The sequence below is a fragment of the Dryobates pubescens genome, chromosome 1 (assembly GCF_014839835.1).
Source record: "Dryobates pubescens isolate bDryPub1 chromosome 1, bDryPub1.pri, whole genome shotgun sequence".
NCBI classification, from domain to species: Eukaryota; Metazoa; Chordata; class Aves; order Piciformes; family Picidae; genus Dryobates; species Dryobates pubescens.
The window spans coordinates 20585790-20605017 of record NC_071612.1 but is presented as its reverse complement, the minus strand read 5'-3'; the positions used below and the strand labels follow the sequence as shown (position 1 = coordinate 20605017).

At 37.0% G+C, this 19228-nt stretch overlaps 1 protein-coding gene across 2 annotated transcripts in view; it reads left to right on the top strand.

Annotated features, from left to right (window-relative positions):
• Window positions 1–19228, top strand: part of ARHGEF3 (Rho guanine nucleotide exchange factor 3) — a 116877-nt gene that overhangs the window by 56905 nt on the left and 40744 nt on the right. For both annotated transcript variants that reach the window (XR_008462292.1, XM_054162256.1), the window contains exon 4: window positions 4079–4141. Coding sequence is in view for 1 of the 2 variants with exons in the window: in XM_054162256.1 (XP_054018231.1) it covers window positions 4079–4141 (63 nt within the window). In the remaining variant the exon portion in view is untranslated. The remainder of the gene's footprint in view (window positions 1–4078; window positions 4142–19228) is intronic.

The following is a 19228-nucleotide window of genomic DNA, read 5'->3' as shown; positions in this document are numbered from 1 at the left end:
CTGGAGAAGAGGAGACTTAGGGGTGACCTTATTACTCTCTACAAGTACCTGAAGGGAGGTTGTAGACAGATGGATATTGGTCTCTTCTCCCAGGCAACCAACACCAGAACAAGAGGACACAGTCTCAGGCTGCACCAGGGTAGGTTTAGGCTGGAGGTTAGGAGGAAGTTTTAGACGGAGAGAATGATTGCCCATTGGAATGGGCTGCCTGAGGAGGTGGTGGGGTCGCCGTCGCTGGGGGTGTTCAGGACGAGGCTTGACAGGATGCTTGGTTGCATGGTTTAGTTGATTAGGTGGTGTTGGATGACAGGTTGGACATGATGATCTTGAAGGTCTCTTCCAACCTGGTCTGGTCTGGTTTATTCTATTCTAAACTTACCTAAATCTTACCTAAACCACTGCTTACCTAAATCTTTCACAAAGTTCAAATTTTTTCATTAGTATGACACTTAAGTGATTTCAGTATTTGAGCTGTAAATTAATTTTCTTTTCAAAGATCCTCAGCTTTGCAGTAAAGCTTATTCCACTGTGGATGTGTGTGGTGTGATGCATACAATGCTTAATCACACAATTTTTCTAGGTTCATCCTAAAGCTATGACAGTGTGCTCCTGGGATCGTGTGTGAAAGGAATCCACACAGAATTGTTGAGATCAAAATGGAGTAAAGTTTGTATTACTTGATGTGCCATATGATTTAAAACATAAAATGGGGAGTAACATTTGAGGAGTGATTTTCTGTCATGTGGTGATGTGAGAGATTCAGAGGTCAGCTGCGTTGTGCTATGGCAACCAAGACAGGACTTGTAACTCCTTGGGGTAAAAGGATCCTCACAAAGAGCAAAGATTAAGTTAATGAGTACCTTCTGCTCCCTGCACAGTATCTACTGTAATCTTTGCTTCTAATCCACTTACTATGGGCAAATAAATTTATCTGGTAGCTCAATTATTGGAATTTTTTTTTTTTTTTTAACCCTAATGTTCTCCGCCCTAATACAATGAGAATAGCCCTTGAAACTCTTAGGAAATTTAAAACAGTAATTTTGTCTTCAAGGGTTGATGGTATTTAACGATTTCTGTATGAAATTACTTGTCTGAGACACAGAGGACGTATGTAGTATACTACTTGCAAGCTTCCAAATAATAAGAATAGTGTCATATACATGTTGTTACGGAGATTTATCTTTTCCTATGCATTACTTTTCAGTAAGCAGAAGAGTTCAAGTAGTGAGGAGTGATCCTTTGGTTAGCACAGTGAAGTGTAAGGTAGTGCAAGGGATCTGTTTTGTGGAGGCTGTTCCCAACTCATTCATTATGTAATTACTTTTTTTACTGTTTACCTGTCTTTTCAACCTTTTTGGTATGTACATGGCAGTTGGCATGGTTTTGTTCCTTATGAGTGTATTGGGATTTAGTTATAGAACCAAAGAAGTTGGCTCTGAACAACAAGCCTATGAATATTGCTGGCTGTTTTTTTTTTTTTCCCATAATAATCTTGCCTTGGACACTTGCCCTCACAGACACTGCTTTGTTCATGATGCCTCTGTGTTTCAGACCCGTATACTGACTCTACATTGTCACAGACTTGTCACAAACTTACTTCTTCTGTAACGTTTCTTCTACGGTAACAGGATGTCCTGTTTCACTTGGGTTCACTACAATCCTGTAACCTTGCTGCTACTCTTGTGCCTCACATTATGTAGTTTATACTCGCAATCCACTTTCATTAGTTAGCCTCTGTTGGAAATGCCCCATTCTGTCTTAATCTCTGACCATGTGACCATGTTATTTAACCAAGGAGCTACCTATTTGTTGTGTTTGTGGTTGTGTCACACTCTTTACAATGAAGTTACTTATATTCCATTGTAAAAAAACATTTGTTAGCGTTCCAAAGTGTGTAGTATTTATTTTAGAGAGTTTTTTTTAAAGATTTTACCTCTTCTTTTTTTTTTTTATAATTAACTTTTATTGTAATGTTTTGCAGACTGAGGCTTAAGTTTACATTTGTATCCTTCAGTAACTAAAAGTGTCAGTTAAACCTACACCAACCCAAGCTGTGAATGCAGTTGCATCCCATCCATCTGTACACTAGAATCACCAGATAGTATAGAATCAGATATACCAGATCCTTGTGCTATTTGAATTTACCCTCCTCTGGCAGAAATCTGTATTCCAAACCTAAGCACCCTTTGTTTTTGTTTAACTGTGTGACAGGGAGGGTACCTTTTGGGTTTGTAATTTCTTGTTTGCAAAGCAAAGACTCAGCATTGACTTGTATTTAAAAGTTGTATATACTTATTATTTAGGAATACTAGGGGGTTTTGAGGTAAACTAAAGGATACATGCATTTGTATCTACAGAAGTCTAATTATATTTGAACAATAGTCTTCCACTTGTTCATTAGGATCTTAGGAAATTTTACCCTCTAACTTTACCGATCTTGCCACTGTTTTGTGTGAATCATGAATTCACACTGGCTAACCTTAGAATAATAGCTCAAATTAGTTCATCCTGTGGGCAAAACCCCTAACTTTATTGGTCTACCCTGCATCAGTGTTTTATAGATACTCAGTATTATTTCAGATATTTCTTTTCATTGTGCAGTATGGTCTGGTGTAGAAATTTCTGTGCTCTATTCTGTCTTTTAATCTGTTGCTATAACAGTAAGGACTTGATTGTGTGTAGTCTGGGGGTGAAGACTTATTTTTCATAAAACATTTCTCATTGTGTAAAGTGGTGCAAACTCATGACCCAGTTTCTGAATAATAAGGGTGTTATAATACAGCTGTCCTTAACTTCAAAATTGTCATTGTCAGTGACAAGCTACTTGTTGAAAAATGGCAAAATTCTATTTAAATTTGATTACACAAGCCAAGGGTCTGCTGCAAACAGTTAGTAAATATAAAAAAGTTCAGCACCTACAGTTTAAAACAACATGAAATCAAAACTTAAGGATTTTATTATAAATATTCCTTATCTTTGTTTGACAAAGAAGCAGTTCCCCAAAACCCTATGCTTGACCTAGTAGATGAAATGTTTGCTTTACTGGCTTGATAGAATAAAACCTTCAGGCTTCAGAAATGCTAGGAGCATGGGTACTGGGGAGAGGGGGTACACTTCTTATGTTTATTTATATACACACAGACATATATGTGTGTATATATATGTACTTTAAAAAGCCTTTACAATGTGCAGTTTCTGCCTTTTTGTTGAGCTTTTGTTGTCTCATAAGATAGGAATTCTGTGTGGCATCTCTGTGGGTTTTTTTGTTCTTTAAATTGTTCATCTTTGACTTTTGTAGACTGGAAACTAAATCTTGACTGTTACTATGTGTGAATGGTTATCTCTAGTTGACAGTGGAAGACAACACAGCTGGATAAATAAGGATCATGTATTCTGTGACTTCTCTTGTTTCCTAAATTTTCCAGGTCTGGTGAAAAATGTAGAGCTCTGTGAAATGAAATTTCATACTTCTTTGAAGGGCATGGAGATTAGTCTTGTGGTGAACCTGTGAAATGACATGAGAGAGGGCTTGCTATTTTCTGAGCCAAAACCTGAATATAGAGCAGAATGCAGTCACTGATGTGGATATTGAAATCCAAATATAAGTTAATCCAACTCTTGCAATACATTTCACCTGTTATGCTCACTGTGTAATGTTGGCTGTCTGGGAATAGTACTTGATAGCTGAATGTATGTTTGGAAAAGTCTGTTTACAGGCTTTTAACACAGAATAAGAGTTTCCCCTGAAAGTGTCACTAGTTACCAAAGTTCATATCAAGTAGTTTATAATCTACAATAATTACTTTTGATTTTAGTAGGTTTAGAAACCTCTCTTTCTTTGAGGAGAGAAAGGAACAGCATTTAATTTGCTGATGTGCTAATAAGTAGCTCTTCAACCTGTGAAAACAGTTTATATTCACATGCATGGTGATTATAATGGTGATGATAGAAAATAAATATATATGCACATATTTCTGTATATTATATATGTCATTATCTATATCTGTTGCAGGATTGAGCTAGTGATAGTTGGTGCTGTTCATCAAAACTGAGCTTTTCTTTGAATTTTATTTTATAGAAAAAAAGAAAACAGAGTACTCAAGATGAAGACACAATCAGTATCTGCAGCCTGGACACAAGTGTGAGTAATTTCATTTTCCTTCTTGCCTTCCTTCTCTTCCCCTACTCCTGCCCGCAACTAAAATATGGCTATTATGGGAACTTAGAAACAAACCCGTTCATCTGCTCAGCTTCATTGTTTTCATACATAGCATTGTTCTTACATATTACTAAAAAGTGAATTCGATATATTGCTACTTTTCATTCTTCTGTAGTAAAACCTTTAAAGAGAAAAATGAAGTGTGAGAATGGCAGTTTATTGTGAACCTCTCACTAGTAGATATCAAAGCTTAAAACCAGACCTTTTATCCCATTGCATGGCTGTGTGAGAAATTTGATTTATGTCAGTGATTAGTGCTGGTGGTGTGAAATTGAGAAATGTGACAGCTGTGGGACCTGTGTGTGTCACTGCTGAAGCAATGTGCACATTACATACAATTACGCTGTGCTGTCACACGTTTCAGATATGAAGACATCAGGAAACAGTGTTTTGTTTACAGTCAGCTGTTGAACCAGTTTTCCCTTTCTGTAGACCTCTCATGTAGTGCAGACAGAAAAACTAAGTTAAAAGATAGAGAACGCAAGTTACCTGCTTTAACAGTTTGTTATATATTAGCAGGTGTCAAACCTCATGCTGCCGTTTCTATAACCATCAGATTTTAATTTAGTGTTCAAATTTACCTGTTCTTTCAAGAGGCAAATACATTTAAAGGTTCATCTGCCTGGATGGCTGCAGACATATGTAAGCTCTTGTGGGCACTTCAAGTAGAATCAAGCACTCTTTAGGAGATCATAAACCCACAGTAGCCTGACCTCGTCTGTTAGCTAATACTTTAATGTTAGTTAATCGCATTAAACCTTACAGTGGGCCCAACATCAAAGGAATTGTTACTCCTTTAAAGGAATTTTAAAGGAATTACTATTCTTAAGGGAAAGATTCAAAATTGTTGGCTATTTATTGTGGACAGATAGATAGCTTTATAGAAGCCTGATTGTGATCCAGGATGGAAAATGCTGGGTTAAACTATTTTCATGTTTCTGTAAAGGGTATGCATTTTTTTCTTGTAATTCTTCTGTGTGGAAGCTGTAGAAATTACTTGGATATTTTGGCTAATAGCTAAAGATTTAAATGTTGCTTTAAAAGTTATATTTAATAGGTGAATTTTTAGAAAAGGGTATTCTAATATGATCTTACTTCTGAATTGAAGTAGCTTATTTACCTTTTTTGCCTCAAGCCTGTCACCACTTTTTTCTGTGACGAGAAAGTAGTGATTGTCTTACACATCATGGCCAGACAGAATATGCTGTGTCGTGTATCTTTGAAACTTACTTTGATCTGAGCTCTTCCACACACATTAGAACACTCCATTTTCCTATTCAACATGTGTGACAGGGATGTCACCGCTGGTAGTAGTTGGTGTTCAGGCTAGTTTGCCTCTGACTGTGACAGAAGACTTCAACTCTCAGGGTGTCTTCCTTTGAGAGGGAAAGTGTCTTTGGTTTGGCAAATCAGCCTGGCATGTAACCTCAGAACAATGCTCTCAGGTTTTTTAGCTTTAGGTAATGGTTCAAGTGTGCCCATCAAAACTTGGTGCTGTTGACATTAAAACAAGTTGAGCAGGAAATATTATACGTTTCCTAATGACTTGTCTTCCTGCCAGTTAGATTATAATCATCCTGGTAAAGGGGCACTATCACCATTTGGAGCCTTCTGGACATGGCAAATAAACTTTCAGATTTTTCTTTCATGTCGTATTTTGTTGATGGATAATGATAGCACTGAGAATGCATCTAGGTTGAATAGTTGCTCCTTAAGTCCCAGGTGTCTCATGTCACTAGAAAGCATTGGAGAGTCTTCTAGCTGGATTATAGACTATTGTAGCATTTGGGGCAGTTGGAATCTGGCAGTCCATGGAGGAGTACTTACTGTAGACGTATTTTGTCTGCGTGTGCTTAAAAAGCACAAGAAAAGCAAGACATGCTAGAAGATGCTGTTTGTATTGGGGAGAGATGTGCTTTTTGTCATGTTGGGGTTTTGCTATTAGAGGGGAGCTGTGACTGGCATTCCAAACAGTTAGAGATTTTGTCACAGGGCAGAGAGTTGGTTGTCTTTTGTTCTCATGTTTGGAAAGGCGAACTTCAAAACAAAGGTGAGTTTCAGAAAGAAGGGGTTCATACCTTACAGAAGCACATTGTGGTGGTAGCATGCAAAATCACACTTCCTTACTGTCATGCTCTCCACTGTAGGTATACAAGGTAACTTATGCCCCAAAAACACAGGGAAGGGGAAGAGAAATACTCAGAATAATCAGAAGTTTGGAACAGTTTTCATGCAAGAAATAGTTAAATAGTGTGAAAGTGATATAAACTGAAGTCAAATATACTGGGAAAAAAATAGCAGGTTATTAGTTTTGCAAAATCTGAAGGTTATTAATTCTCTTGTGAATAATGGCACAAAATGAAACTCTTCGTACAGATTCATAGTAAACCAAAAGGAATAGTTTCTCACCTAGCACACAGTGGCAGAATTCTGGAAGAGAGTGTTCTGGATATTAGAGGTTTACAAGAGTTCAAAAAGCAGATTGGACAAATCCATGGAATAAAAATCCATCAACAGCTATTAGACCAAGTGAAACCAGCCACCTGCAGAAATGCTGGAACTCGTCTACATCTGGAGTCTGGAAGGGGAAACTACATGTGTATCACTAGATGTTTATTCTGCTTTCATGTACTTTCTTGAGTAGCTGGGGTTTTTTACTATTTCTGGCTTCAGATATCCATCCTTAGCCTGAATCATGGCAGTTCTGAGATTACTTTAATTTGCCGAATAAACTACCTTTTTTTGTCTTCCAAGCAATGACAGTTTTGCAATGAGGTAGTGAGGGTTCTACACTTGGTTGGAGCCTGATTTAAATAAATGTCCAGGTTCCTTTGTCTGGTGGCTCTCTTATGTCTTTGAAAAGATGTGCCAAATTACTTATATGTGTATCCTCAGTGAAAGCATTTATTTTCCAGGGCAGTGCCTAAGGATATTAAACTTTGAATGCATGTGTTCCCTGTTACGAATTTATATTTAAACTGGGATAATGATATATTATTAAATTTTTACAAGTAATAAATCTCACAGCATCCATAATAAAATTAAGTATAATAAAATAGAATATTTATCAAATAAGCACAGTTCTTTCCTGAGCACCATACATCCTGCTTTACATCATTAAGTGGATGACTCCAGTTCTGCCCAGCTCACTCAGCTGCTGATATAAGGAAGTACTGTGAGTTCTGTGATGCAGTCATTGCTCCATTGGCTTCACAGGGATCACCTCAGGAATATGCCTCTTTTTCTGTGCTTGCTAGTGGAAAGATCTGGTCAACTTTTACACTTTCCATTTTTTGTAAAGGCATCTGTTCACTGCCTTTGTCCAGGAGAGGGTGGAGCATGGCAAAGAAAGAGCATGTTAGCTGTTTACAGACTGGATTGCTTCGTACTTTTAAAAGCAACATATACATGGGTCTCCTGCCAGTCTTAAATTATCATCTGTCTGCAATCTATTTATGGAAATGGATTATTATTTTTTTTCCAATGACTGACCATTGCTAGACACACCTGCCTTTTCCAGGGGAACCAGTCATAAAGACAGAATTTCCTTTCTCAGGAAATGCTTGTTGGAGCTTTGGTGACTCAGGAGAACAACTGGTAGCCTAAGCATGTTAAATGATATTTGTATTTGTGTAGTGATCTGGACTGGTATTGGTGCTTCAAGAGTTGATAAACTGGCTTATTAAACTGACTGGTTGGTGTTGGCTCATTTTATTGCTAGCTTAAATAAGTGAATTTGTAAATCCCCTCAATGTCAAATAATTTGTAATAACTGGTGACAGATGTGGCTAGCAGACTGAGGGCTGAGTGCATGAACATTGTAGTCTGAAATCTATATTTAAAGGAAGATGAACATATCTGATGTGTTTTCATTCATCTTGGCCTCCACCAGAAGGCTGAACTTGTATTCAGTCTAGAGAATAATGCATATTGTTTTAAAGACATTATATAATTAACATGGCTTGAATAAACTTTAGATTGTATAGAAGTCCCTTTAGAGTTTGGAGGGACAGAGAAACTGAGACAGTTTTAAAGCTCGTAGAGGGCCATGTACTTTTTTTCCCCATTTATCCTCCCCAAGAGCTCTATAATTCTGTATATTCCTCCTTGTGCAAACACAATGTCTCTCCTTACTGAATTCTGAGCTGCTTCCATGCCTTTTCTGCCTGTGTTTTCACTCATTGTTGCTGCTGCCACTTTTTATTTTCTTCTGATATCCAGACTTTGAAATGTGCATCTTCAGCCTATGCAACATTTTTCTGAGTCTAGTGGAGTACTGAAGGAGTGCAAGAGTTTCTACTTCTCAGTCAGTCAGCCAATTCTCCAGCTATGTTCTCCACCTTTCCTGGAAACAGGGTATTCATTAAGCTTCTGTAGGCCAAGTGTTCTTTGGGGATTTTGAACTGTTAAATATAGTTAACATGGCACTAAGCAAAGTGGTGGTGGATGCTGCTACCTGGAGAATTTTTAGGTAGAGCACTCAGCAAATTAATAAAAGCAATGTCTTTTTGATGACTGTAGCAAAAAGGGTAACTGCAAATTAGTTGAAATCTTGTAACCGCAATAGGTGATACCACGTGCCTCATGAGTCTCAGCTCTGCAAAAATCATGAGTCATTCAGAAGATGTCCAGAGCAAAAAGATGGTAAAACCTAATACAAAACTTGCTCTTTACAGAATAAAATCAACATTATTTCAGCTAAATCCTGTTCAGAAGAAGAAACATTACATTCTGTACTGGAGTCTTGCTGCTCATCTGTCTACTTGGAAGTTAATAAAGTACACTCCAATATAAAATACAAACAAAAAGTTACCCAGATTTAAGCTACGTTTGCATACACTAGATCAAAGTTCATTAATTTTGATTGCTTTTAGTAGTGAGTGATCATTTGTTATGTATTTGAGAGTCAGTGTAACAGAAACATTCTTTGACCTAATTAAACTTAATTATAAACTCAATAATATTTGATTGCCAAGGTATGGTGAGCTAGCTTTGAAAAGCTTAGAGAGGATTACTTTACATCAGCTAATCAGAGTCGAGATAATTAAAACGTATATTGTATCTTGGTCTTTTTATTTCTATACACTCTGGTCTATTGCATGTTCATAGTAGAAAAGGCCTTCAGAAAGATGTATACAATATGTTTGAATTATGCATGACTTTTTAATGCTGCTCTATCACATAGGCGGTCAGTGCTCCATCTGGATTCAGACTTCATTATAAAGTGACTGTTCATAATCCATTATTAATCCATCATATGATAGTTAAAGACTAGACACTGTCTGCTGTTGATATTATTTGGAGTGTGTAATGTTGTATATCTTCAGGCAATGTTTTTATTCTTTATTTCTCATTTAAAAAGGCCTACAAGTGCTCTTTTGGAAAAACACATGATCTGCTGGTTGTGCTGCGTTCTTTTTTTCCTGTGCAATCTGGAGTTTTCTCAGAGCTCCTGTGTAGTGTTACAACCCAAGTACACTTTATTGGAGCAGCTTTTCAGAATTTGGCTAATTGTTCCAGTAAATCTCACAGATTCTAGTGAAAACAGCAAATGTATGATGACGATGGGCATCTTCAGTGCAGATCTATCTATACAAATACACCAAATCATTTGGAAATGTGGTCCAAACTGTCTTTACAGAGTGCTTGTGCATGTGGGGACTGGTTAAGAAAACAGTCTCTTGTATGAATTCACCCAGTTTCTAGAAATTAAGCTGGTCTATTGGTATCTTAAATGAAGTATGATTGTTAAAACTAGCTTTTTTTCTGAGATTTAACTCAAACTGTAGTAATATCTTACTGTCACTTGCTAATACCTTTTCCTGCTCTTAGTTTTCTTTTTGATAGTCCTCCATAATGGAAGATATCAGATGAAGTTTCAATTCAGTTCAAATTACATTTTGGTTACAGAATCAGGCTTGATACGTACTTTTTTTTCAACATGGCAGAATTGGGAATGTTTGTGAACAGAAATTAGGCAGATGTTATTGATGGCTGTGAAGTTGGATAGCCATTAAGAAATGCCTGATGAAGATTTGTAGTTACATTTTTATTATGAAATTGAATAAAGGATTATTGCAGTTTGATTTATTTGGAGGTCTAAGTAAAAGCTGATATTAGTTCTATAGTGATAAATATTGTATAATTTAATATATTTTTTTAAATTTTAATTTTATGCATCATCACTGGTAACTGTATTTTTTAATTGAATCTATAATTGCAAAATCGTGGCAGACAGGAGAGGTGCCTGAGGACTAGAGGATAACCAGTGTCACTCCAGTCTTCAAAAGGGCAAGAAAGAGGTTCAGTAAACTACAGACCCATGAGTCACCTCCACCCCTGGAAAAATGATGGAGCAGCTCATTCTGGAGGTCATTTCTAGGCACTTGGAAGAGAAGATGATGATCAGTAGTCACTGTGGATTTACCAAGGGGAAATCAGGCTTGACTAATCTGATAGCATTAGACGATGCTGTAACTGAATGGGTAGATGCAGGGAGACCAGTAGATGTAGTTTGCCTTGACCTTAGTAAGGCTTGTGACACTGTCTCCCATAACATTGCTGTGAGTAAGCTCAGGAAGTGTGGGATAGAAGAACAGACAATGAGGTGCATTAGGAACTGGTTACAAAATAGAATGCAAAGAGTGGTGGTCAATGGTACCAAGTCCAGCTGGAGAGCTGTGACTAGTGTGCTCTAGCAGGGGATTGGACTTGATGATCTCAGGAGGTTCCTTCCAACCCCTAACATTCTGTGATCCTGTGAATATAGACTATGTGGACAATTTGTAAGAGAAATGACAGCTCTGTGTAAGCAATGTAGTGTGTGAACCATTTAGAGAGAGAGCTGAGCTTTTCCAAGTTATGTATACATTTGATTAAAACAGTCTAATAATTTTTCCATTGATGAGGGGAAGGATGGTCCCTTCATCTTCAGATAATAACTGCTGGGAGTGTTTGACATAGTGCAGTACTAACTGAAGTCTCAAGAGGAAGTCAGGTCAAATTTTCATTGAATTAGCATGGCTTTATTTTGAAGTCCATAAATTTATGTAATGCCGGGTACATTTTGGATATGTCTCTAGAAGTGACTGACCATAACAGGAAATTAAGTTTGTACATAAAAACACTGGTATGCTGCTGTAAGATCATAGGGTTAGGATAGGCCTCATGAGGCCATTTATCTCATTCGTCTTTCTTGGTTGAATTAAATTGTAATGAAGTTATTCATTACTGGTTTTTCTGCAAGGTTGGTTTGTTGTTTTTTTAAGAAGCCTCTGCTGTATCTGCAGGCAATCCAGTCTAGAGTTTCTTTGTATCTATTGCTAAGATTTTCCTAGTCACAAACCAGTTTAAGACACTGACTTGTACCATACATGATACTTCAGATCAATGGAAGACTATAAAATACACTGAATATGGACAGTGTCTTATACTACACTTACCACTGTAGCCTGAATCTACTAATAAGATTACAAAGTTATTTCAGATGATGCCTCTTGCTTTACAAGAGTTCAAGGTGGTCATTTTAATGAAGAAAAAGACAGCAATAGTTGATCTTTTGGTTAGGCAAATCAGAAGAGGTAGTATTTGTTTCAGCAAATGAGAAGTTAAAGTATTATTGTCAGTATGTTGGCTTGATTTTCATAACTACTAGGTTGTGTTTGCCTGTATCTTCTGAAGAAACCTGTTACACTAGGTTTGGTATGGGTTTATGTTTTTGTTTTTTAAGCAGGCTATATTTTAGCAGGAAAATCTTTATTCACTAGCTTCCTGAGTAAGAACCTAGCAACAAGAAAGATAAAGATGACCCTCGTAACAGTAAATCTTACCAGTATTTTGTAAAATAGATCTTGTATTTTGTAAAGTATATCTTACCAGTATTGCATAAAATTTTATGCTGATTACTTTCTAGTTTGGCTGAAGGGCGGTGAGGAGAAAAAAGGATAGTTTTGTGTGGGTTCTTGAGGTTACATGGTCTACTAGACTTTTATTTATTTGAAATTAGCCTTAAGTTTTCCATGTAACCTTTAGTGCTGCATCTAACATTTCTCGATCAGATTCTTATCTGCAAAATACAAAAGACTGTCCTTGCTTGTTTTGCTAGGTTATTTTGGCCAAAATGTAAAAATCTGTAGAGGCATGTTGTGCACTGCCCATGCCAGTGACCCCAATTGGAAGAGGTATATACTAGTGCAGCCTCTTTTCCAAGGTGACTTCAATGCAGAGTAGTGTAGGAAGATTCAAGCAGGTGAATCTTAACGTTTATTGAAAGAGAGAAGTGTAACATGATTGTTCAGAAGAGTTTCACTAGTTTTCTCTGGGAGCATCTTTCAGTGCTATGGTAATTTTAGAATATGACCTCTGCATAGCAGTGATTTCCCAATTCTTTTGATAGCTGTTAGGTCTCCTTATCTCTTGGGGAAAACATTTTTTTAATTACTTCTACCATTCCATTATTCCTGTAGCTGTGCAATCTGGACAGCTGAAGGATATCTGCTTACAGCTGCTGACTCACTTTGTTATGCAACTGCACCCTGTTTCCTATGCTATGATGTGAAAAGCAGCAAGGAGGGGGAAATGTCCCCAGCAAATAGACACCCAACAAATGTTTGGCAATGCTCTAAAAGCATTTTACAAAAATTAATACATTATTGTTTACAAGTTTGGGAATGTGTTTCTCAAGAGAATATTAGTGTGTCAGCTCTACTGCTGAACAAAAATACAGAAAAAAGAGAATCAGAACTCTCAGTGTGCTTGGTGGTTGAGCTGCAAGCACTAACATACAGGAGGCTAAGCAAGATGATTTAGTTACTTTTGGACCTACAGGCAATGATCCTGTACTGCACATGGCAGTACAAGACTCTGCAAGTCTGCCTTAGAAACATGAGGCTGGTAATTTTCAAGTTTATGCCGAGCATTGTACTGACATAAAATCATCCTGCCTGTATGAGGAAAGAAATCTCTAGTGGTAACTTCTGAGACCTTTACACTTGTTTGAACATGTTCATTTAGGTAACTACATAAATTAGTACAAAATGCAATATTTTTGCTGTAAACCTGCAAGTATCGTACATGCAGTCTTCATTGACTCAGTTCTGAATCTGCAGGATCAAATCCAAATCTGCTGTAAGGATTGTTTCATTTACTTTATGCTTTCTTTTGTCTTATCAGCTAAATTGGTTATTAGTTGAATGCAAAGGTCTGGTCTTTTAATTGATCTATTAGTTCTTAAGGCAGTGGCTGTATAACAACCTAGCTGATATTTTTCACCACTGTTCTCAAGGAAACCGATACTGCAAGGATTTGGCTGCATCTTAGGAAATGCTGCATCTTTCAGCTGCTATTTTTGTACATAGAATGTATTATTTAAACTGTATATAGTTGCTTTGTACTGGTGAGAGAGGTTGCTCTTTGAGTTTTGTTTGCCCCTAAAAGCTTAATCCCTTCATGGAGGAAGGATTTCCTTGATTTACCTCAGTAATCTGACTTCTTTAGTGAACATTTTATAGAGTTGGAAACTGAAGTACAATCTTTTTAAAGCTGTCCTTCCCAGAATGCAAGCAGCTTGACTTTGGTACTCCTTTGCACTAAGAATTATGTGCCTTTTTTTTTTCCCCTGAAAAGTTGAGGCAGTTTATAGCATTTTAGTTTAGTATTAGATGGATAAATAACTGGCTTTTAAGGCTTTTAAGAACACAGATTCCATAAACCAAGAATGCGTTCCTACTGGTATAACTGTAAACTCTCTAGGTAAGCTGGTAATTCCAAGGAGTATTCATAGCATCATTGGATCTGCAATTCAGTCATTTAAGCCCAATGTACTAAATTTAGAATTTTGCTTTTCTATGTTATAAGCTAGCTCTTCAATGAAATGTGAAAACTGGTTATGTGTTATTTGGCCTTCTTTGAATACACCATCTTTCGAACAATTCTATTCACTTATCTTAGTTTTGAATTACGGAACATGCCAATGAGAATGTATGATAGTTGAGGCTTAAATATATAACCTTGGTAAAGAGCTTTGCTGCTCCTCTAATAGCTATTACTCTTCTGTAAACATTAGTCATTTGAAATTAAGTGAAACTAATTACAGATTTTGAGAAGTGCAACAATTAACAAAACAAATGGAAGCCCTTTGCTGGAGGGAGAGAAGCTGGCAGTAAATTTCTTCTTCCTGTGAAGTTAATGGAGTTTCTTCCAGAAACCTTTGATTTCAGCCAAAGAATGGGGCCCTTGATTGTGTGAAAATATTAACAAAGACAAGTTGGAAGTTTTAATAGGCATATGCTCTTATTTATTACTTACCTTATTTAGATGCTGACAACTGTGATACAAAGATATTTGTATTTTTGTCTAATGTGTACCTATTGTTGGGTCTAAAAAGTGGTCAGAGTTGTCTACATGCTGGGATGTAAACAGGATGGGACTTCAAAAGAGGCAAACTGTGCACCAGGATTTATTATCAGAGCAGAAGCATCCTTTGAGAGCATGTACCAGTGTTGGTTATATCTATTAACTATTTACTAATTAACCACTAAGTAAATTTCTGAATGTATTTATAGATAGTGCAGAGTAGTTGAAGTTTTTGTTACCTGTTCTATGAAAGCTCCACGTTTGCTTCTTAATTAAGTCAAATGAGCCAATTCTGAGGCATGAAGCCAAGACTTGTCTGAGCATTGTTGTATTGGTATATATCTTGTATACATTATTTATTGTAAGCATTGTGTTATTTTGGGGAGATTTGTTTTCATGTTCTGTTGTTTCTTGCTGACATCTGAAGCATGCTAATTTGTGCTTCTTTTACGACATTTTTTTCTTTTGTACCATCAGTTCTTAAAATAGCACAGTGACTTCCTGTGCACTGTGTGAAATTTGCTCTGAATTCAAGCAGCTTGTGTCTTCTGATGTTTGAGGACATTTTTGCTTTTAGAGTAGAACCTCTTGCCAGGATAAACAGCTTTTTATGCCCTGTTCTGCTCACATGAAATTTTTAACAGTTTCTAGATAATGAGCTCGCTGCCTATATCTGTGTGGAACAGGCCAAAGAACTGACGTGGAGGCTGGGTTTGTGCTTATCTGGATCTACGAGATTATTTGTGGTTATGACACACAGGTCTCATGAACTTCATCTATCACCCATTCTGTAGCTTGTTTTCACTGGTTATAAAAAGCTAATGAGCTTATTTTTCCCTAGTGATACTAAGAAAAAGTACCAATCAAATTTAGAGCACTATACAAAATGATTTTGGGGCATACAGGCTTTAAAAGCATCATGTTAAATGGGCACTTTGTTTGCATTTACAGTAGTCCCAAAATACACTAACTGGGCAAAGAGACAGCAGAGAATAATATGACCCTTTTGTTTCCATTGGTCATACATAATTCCTTCACCTTGCATTTTTAAACTCAGCTGTTTGCTTTGTTGTTTGTGGGGTTTTCTTTTGGTTTTGTTTGTTTTTTTAAGGTAGTGGGGAGGTGGGGGAAGGGAAAGGCCAATAAAGTAGGGCACCACCTGCATCTAGGGTTGTGAATAGAATTACATGCATAACTGGCAGCTTTTGCCTAACTCCTCATGAAGTTAAGATGGTATGCCTCAGGGAAAATAATTTTCCCCATGGCTTCCTGGAAGGGAGACATTTCTTTTATTATTTTTCTCTCTGAGGCTAGGAAGAAAAATATTCCCTTCCATTAACTGAGATGCCTTGTTTGCAAAATAATTTCTTTAGTAGGAATAGTAGTATACCCATACTGTGATTTTTGCTGTTGTCATGCGTCTTTTAGTGGTCTTTATTTACACTGGCAAGAAACATAAATAGTGTCAACATATTAATAATTTTTCATTCATTGGTTATCCAGCAAGAGAAACATCATTGCTTATATTTGCTCACACTTGCCACTTGTAATGCTTTTTAAAAAGAACTTCCTCTTTGTGGTGTTCTTTGTTTCAAGTATGCTAGAACAACTCTACAAATGAGAGATACACATGAGGACATCTTAAAAAGCAGCTCTTAACATTAAACAGACCACAAGTGCTGGATGCATTTACTGGTAAACCTCTCATCCTCTAGTTTCCTCTTAGTGACCTTTGTTTAAGCAGCAAAGAATTAGTGCATTCAGCAGCATTTATTTATTTTTTTTCCCTTTTAATCTGATGTGTGAGGTCATTCTAAATTGCAAACCCGAACACAAGCGAGAGAGGAAGGAGTGACAGAGACTTTATAGAACAGTTCCTATGGTATGTGTAGGTATTGCTACATAGGTAATGAAGCTGTGCCATATTTAATTGCACCTTGCATAAATTCCCATTTCTTAAAAGTAACTCCAAAAAAATTTGTTTAAATCTCCCATTGGGTAAAGAAACTCTTTCAGGGTTATACACATATTATGATCTGGTGTTACTTAACAATGAAAATAAATAGAAGGAACCAAAAATTACTGGGTGGTTTTTCAGTCTATACCCCTTCAAAGATTGTTCTCTATACTACAACGGTTAAGTATTTGGCCTCATCTCTGATGGGCTTGTGCTCAGCACTAAGAACTGATCAAGAAGAAAGGTTACAGAAATGGCATTCCTATCATGAGTCAGTGAGTACATGAAGCTGACAGCATTCCTGATCCTGGCTTTGCAGCTGGATTAGTAGTTGAAATGTTGCTTCTGTCTGCTGAGAGGTTCGGACTGAGACTGTTTGTAACAGCCACATAGAATCATATGGCTTTTGACACATAAATTTAATTCTATGACCAAAAGACTAAAAATGTCAAAGGCCATCATTTATTAGGTAGGAGAACTATTTTTTCTGTACTTCTTTGTTCAAGTAATAGTTTTGCAGCTGAGAGATCCAAATGGTAAAACAGACTGCTAGAGGCACTGACATCCATTTGTTAATTTTAATTTTGACTTCACTGTTTTATATTTTGTTTCAATAAAGGAGTGTTGAAGAAAGCAGCAGTGTTTTTTCTATGCTGCCTGCCATGTTTAATTTTATGCTGCATTCAAGCATGTGCTGGTTCCACTTCATTAATTAATTCCAGGATGCCAATTACAGGAGGCAGCTGAAATACGAACCTATTCTTGAAGTTGACACATTCCCTCCCCCCCCAGTCAGGTGTGATATGTTAAAGCTATCTGTGACTCAGTTGAGCAGGAAGAAGTAACACTTTGAGATTTAATTAAGACAAGGTGTCTTTAAAGTTTCTTCCCCCATCCCCCTCATCCTCCAGTTATTTCCTGGTACATTTTTGGGGCCAACTTCAGCAAGTTTAGGAAGGAACAAGTTTAAAAACCAGATGCATGCTTCCTGAAAATGACCATTAAAAACTTCCACCCAGTTTCACAAACAAGACATAATGCTCATCCTATAAGAACTGAATGCAGTAGAAAAGAGAATGGATTAGATATTGGAATTTATCCATATATGGAAAAATAGCTAATAAAATGATCCACACCTTATCAAGTGTAAGCAAATATGTTATAGGAGAGTTTCTTTAGTGTTCTTGCCTTTTTTCACTTGTGAGTACTAGCAGGGTATTGAGTTTAATTTGAGTTTTAAGAAAGTTTGTGCCATATGAACTGTTGAATTATTCTGCTGGTATTGGTCACCTCACAAAGACAACTGTGGTTAATTACTAGAGTAAAAAGGTCTAAAATGGTGGGCCTGAGATTCTGGATGGCAGACAGCACTGTCTCTGGGATCACCTTTAATGTTTCTTGTGACTATATGAAATTTAGAAAAAAACATCTAATGACAAGCCTGAAGTTGTTGGTAAGCCCACCACTTGCTCAGTATTGTTGCCCCTTGTCCCTAACACATGGAGACTACCAGTATAGAACTGGGGTAGCTTTTATTTCCAAAGAATGTCTTACTCTGGAGCCCACCTGCTAGCAAAACGTACTTGCAGATACATCTGTATGGGGGTATATAATGGTTAGAAGGCAATATTGGACTTATACTGTACACCTCTGTAAGGTTAGATAGAGGCTGAGAAATATTTTTATGTTTCTGATGTAATTTTTCAGCATGGTGTTTGGTGAGTTGCATGTGAAGTCTTATTGAAAGCTACTTAGCTCTGAACACCAGAGATGGACATCAGGGTTAAAGATTTCCCTCTTCCACTTTTCACTTTTTGCAAGACATATGTCTCTCTGTAGTAGTTTGTTCATTGAGGTTTTTTCAGGTACCATCATTTTGGAAATTGACAGTATCTCACTCAAAATTGCTTCTCATAGTCTGGATAAAAATGCAAACAATGGCTCATGTGAGGGCAGGCAATGATTAAAAAACCCCCAAACACTACAAACAAACCCACCTCCCTCCTACCTCCTGAGCTATTTTATCTTGAGGGATCTGAGTTGTAAGCATTGCAGATATACTGTAGATTCCTCTGAGTTATCCATTTAGGTTAAAAAAGAGTGTTAGTAGAGTAGGTAGCGGTTGTGGAACAAGTGTATTGCTGCAAGGCATAAGACTATGCCTCACATAAGATCTGTTGCCATGGTTATTGTGTCTTTCCCATATGTGCAAGTAATACCAGACAGGTGATTTAGTTTCATAGAGATCAGGGAGGCTGCTTGTGTTCAAAAAGGTCCTTGTAGCTTCTTATTTCAGCTGCTTGGCTTGTTCATGTGATGTGGTTAATATATCCTGCAACAATACATTTTAATGCACATCTGCTGTTAGATAGCGTGTACTAAAACAAAGTAAACTTCCTGAGCTAACAAATGGATAGATTCTTACTGTGGTAAAATGACAGTCATTTTGGAAGGACAGATATCCTTTATTTTAATACAAATACCAAATTTTGAGGAAGCAATTATGAACAGAAGCAGCTAGTCTCTAAGTATTTGTAGAAAAACAAACCCATCACATTCCAGAGAACAGTATACAGTAACATACCTGTTTTTCTATTCCAGATAGGAAGTACATTCCAACCTTTATTAGACAACTCTGCTTTTATGAAGCAGTCCGTTCAGCCTTTCAGTTTTGATTCATCAGTGCAAGGGCTGGACAT